The following is a 3,245-nucleotide window of genomic DNA, read 5'->3' as shown; positions in this document are numbered from 1 at the left end:
AAGGGTCTCAGTGTTAGTCACATCTGGCCTAGAACTCTATGTAGACCAGGCTGGTTTGGAACTCACAGAGATCTACCTGTTCTGCCTCCTAAGTGCTGGGATTAAAGACCTGTGCCACCACATCTAGCCCTCAATCTTTGACAAAGATATTAAGTCAAAGAACATCTGGGAGAGAACTCTAACCTACTGGTTCTCAAACTACTCCATTTGTCCACATATACAGCCTGCCACCTGTGGCCTCTGGTCACTCAGAACTGTTCTTAGCACGATGTAGCCTCTGGATATTAGCAGCAGGAATGGTGGTCAAGCTGTTCAATGCTTTTTCGCCTTTTTTCTCAATCCCTCACTCAACTTAAAGAAAGGAGAGATCCAGCTATGCTTGTTTTCTTATACCTTCTGCTACCTGAAAACTTAGACCAGAAACTCGATTTAAAAGCCAAAGTTATAAAAGCACTGGTTATAAATTTAAAACAAACAGCAACTAGTATAGCCCTGCTCAAAAAGCTCAGCTCCAGATCATCCGTGCTCTGAAACCATTCCTGCCACTGATTCTGTGCCTGGAAGAACACCAAACTTCACCCGTACAGTAAAGGTTTCTGTACTTCACACACAAAAACTTCCCACCGAGTCCCTTCCTTCACTTGGGTCTACCCCTCCAGTATTTCAGATGCAAATACAGTTCTAACCAATCCCTCCATTCCAAAACCATCTCCTTTCTAAAGGCAGCTTTGGCTGATCCCTTTGTTAATCCTGAACATGATCGCTACCACTTCTTCTACTCATTTAGCCTACGAGGGCCCAGCTACTCCCACCACGCATACACCTCTGGGACAGAGCTGGGGAACACCAGGCTGCAGTCTTGCACTGACTGAATCGATCACACAAACTGTTTTTCCTCAGGGTTCTTTTTCTCTCCTTAACAGAGTGCTCAGAAACAGAGCGGACACTCACCAAAAGTGAGAATCTTAAATACGGTACGAAGGAGCCCTAGCCAGGTTAATTTAGGCGGGCTCTCCCTTCGAAATGACAGAGTGTCTATTTTAAAAGACTCAAATTATACCTCTGCCTCCACTATCGCAGGTACAACACTGAATTTCCCCATTACCTTATGGGGGAGACTCGTTCCTTTTAACAAAGAAGTCTTGAACACAGAAAGCTTACGTGTCTGCCTGGAGATGAGGTTAAGAGGCACACACACTGAGGCCAGCGTACTCAACTAATCCCAAAGCCTTGCCCTTGAGAGATGCTCACCATCCTCGTCTAACCCCTGCTGCCTTTGCACTGAGTCGCTGGCAGCTCCCGTGGAAGCCTCCGGGGAACCCGTAATGCCACCCGCCCGCCCGCCCGCCAGCCAGGATGCCGGATCCAAGCGATGGTGTCCATGAAAAGGGGGCTCACCTGTAGGCGGCCACGGCGCGGGTCTGCAGGTATTTCTGGGCTGTCATGACTCCCACGAAGAGAAAGTTCCTGTCGCGCGGGACGCCCTCCGCGGCCGAGTCCTGCGGCCAGAGCTGCGCCCCGCGCGCATCGCCCCGCGCACCGCCGGGCTGCGACGCCGTCTGCCCTGGCCGGCATCCCTCGGGACTGGGGCGCCGCCGCGGGCCCACTCGCTTCAGCTCCGAGGCGCGGGGCAGGACGAGCCGCGAGGCCAGCACGAAGCCCAGCACGAGCCCGAGCAGCATGCTGAGCCAGGCGCGCCGGCCGCGCGCGGCCATGCCCGCGCCCCTCCGCCCGCCGGGCCGCTGTCCCCGCTGCAGGCTCCGCGCGCCCTCAGCCCACCGCCCCCGCCCGCGGAGGCCAGCCCGCCCTAGCGCCTCCAGGCCCGGCCCGGGCAGCGCTGCGGCCGCCGCGGGCCCGCCGCGCCCATCGCGGCTCCCGAGCCGCCCGCAGGCCCCGCGCCGGCGCTTTGTTCCGCGCGCCCGCCCGCACCGCCGCGGCCTGCGCCTTTAAGAGGGGACCATGCCCCGAGCGCGCGGCCGGCGACTCCGGCGCGAGGCGACAGCGGCTCCCGCGGCTCGCGTCCCCCGGCTGGCTCGGCTCGGCTCGCGCTGCGCCCGCCCTCTCGGTGCCCTGCGCCGCCTCTGCAGCTGCACATCCTCCGGCTTAGCGCGCCATTGCAAAGGAGCCCCTCACGTCACGCACCGCGCGTTAAGAAGCGGCCCGCCGGCGGCGTGCCGTGGCCCCTCTCGGGATCCGTCCGCGCCTCGTGATTGGCGCAAAAGTGAATGGGGGGCAGTTCACGTGGCCAAAGTTTAACCAAAAAAAAAAAAAAAAAAAAGCACCCGCCCCGCAGTCTGCAGCCAGGCTGGAGGGGTGTGGGTTAGCATCCAAGAGAGCGGGGCGGGCGGGACTCCAGCCCCCACTGCCCGGTTCCCGCAGCCACGCCCCCGTCGTCGGCGCTCGGAGCCGGCGACCCCGCACCGCACGTGGACTGATTTGACCGGCTCCCCAGATGCCCCTAGAACCGCCACGCCCTTCCCTCCCCCGGTCGACCTCCCGATTCCGTGGCCAGGACAGCGGCGTCCACACTGCAGCTTTGTACGCTGTATGCAGGCGGAGCTGGAGCCACACGGCCACAGTTCACTTCGGAACGCTTGGGGATTTGCGGGGTGGGGAACGAAGCGTGAATTCGCTAAATAGCTAGGGGCTAGCCTCGAACTCGGAGAATCTGAGGTCTCCGTCTCTGCCTCTCGAGCGCTGGGCTTAAAGGTGAGCGGCACCAAGCCCCGCATATTAGTTTTTAATGGATGTTGAAGAGATGGTTGAGTGAATTACCAGTAGATGATAAATACCTGTATTTAGTCCCAGTGAGCAAGCAGGGAGCTGGTTAGTACCCCTCACCTAAGTCTATCAATATTTTCAAGAGTAGATTTATAACACGGATATGGATTGTGTACATGTGGGTCTGGGGTGGGGTTGAGGGGACGCGGTTCCTTGGGAGCCATACACCTAGTTTTTTGAAACAGGATCTCTATCTTGGAGGTCTCTAAGTAGGCTTGGCTCCCTGAATGGATTTTTAAGTTGGATACCAGTTTCCCCTATATTTGCTCCGTCTTAACTTTTATACATTTTGTTAAAAATAAAAGCTCTCCCCAACTAGGGTGCCTACACGACAAATGTTTGTAAATACCAATTTTATTTCTTAGTCACCAATGAGTTAGGATTATAACTGCAAAGTAGCCACCTGGACCTGAGAGGTTCTTTAGGAAAGAGTAATAGAGCCCAGGTGCTGGCTGAAGCTGGAG

General features: G+C 56.8%; 1 protein-coding gene across 1 annotated transcript in view; it reads right to left on the bottom strand.

Annotated features, from left to right (window-relative positions):
* Chsy1 (chondroitin sulfate synthase 1) overlaps positions 1 to 2,133 on the bottom strand; it is a 67,516-nt gene extending 65,383 nt beyond the window's left edge. Inside the window, exon 1 of the mRNA XM_031386918.1 lies at positions 1,399 to 2,133. Coding sequence (XP_031242778.1) covers positions 1,399 to 1,715 — 317 coding nt within the window. The 5' untranslated portion in view covers positions 1,716 to 2,133. The remainder of the gene's footprint in view (positions 1 to 1,398) is intronic.
* Between the last annotated feature and the right edge of the window lie 1,112 nt (positions 2,134 to 3,245).

This window comes from Mastomys coucha, unplaced genomic scaffold (assembly GCF_008632895.1).
Source record: "Mastomys coucha isolate ucsf_1 unplaced genomic scaffold, UCSF_Mcou_1 pScaffold21, whole genome shotgun sequence".
Classification (NCBI taxonomy): Eukaryota; Metazoa; Chordata; class Mammalia; order Rodentia; family Muridae; genus Mastomys; species Mastomys coucha.
Note: the sequence above shows the minus strand (reverse complement) of the source record. Positions and strands in the feature narration are given on the sequence as shown.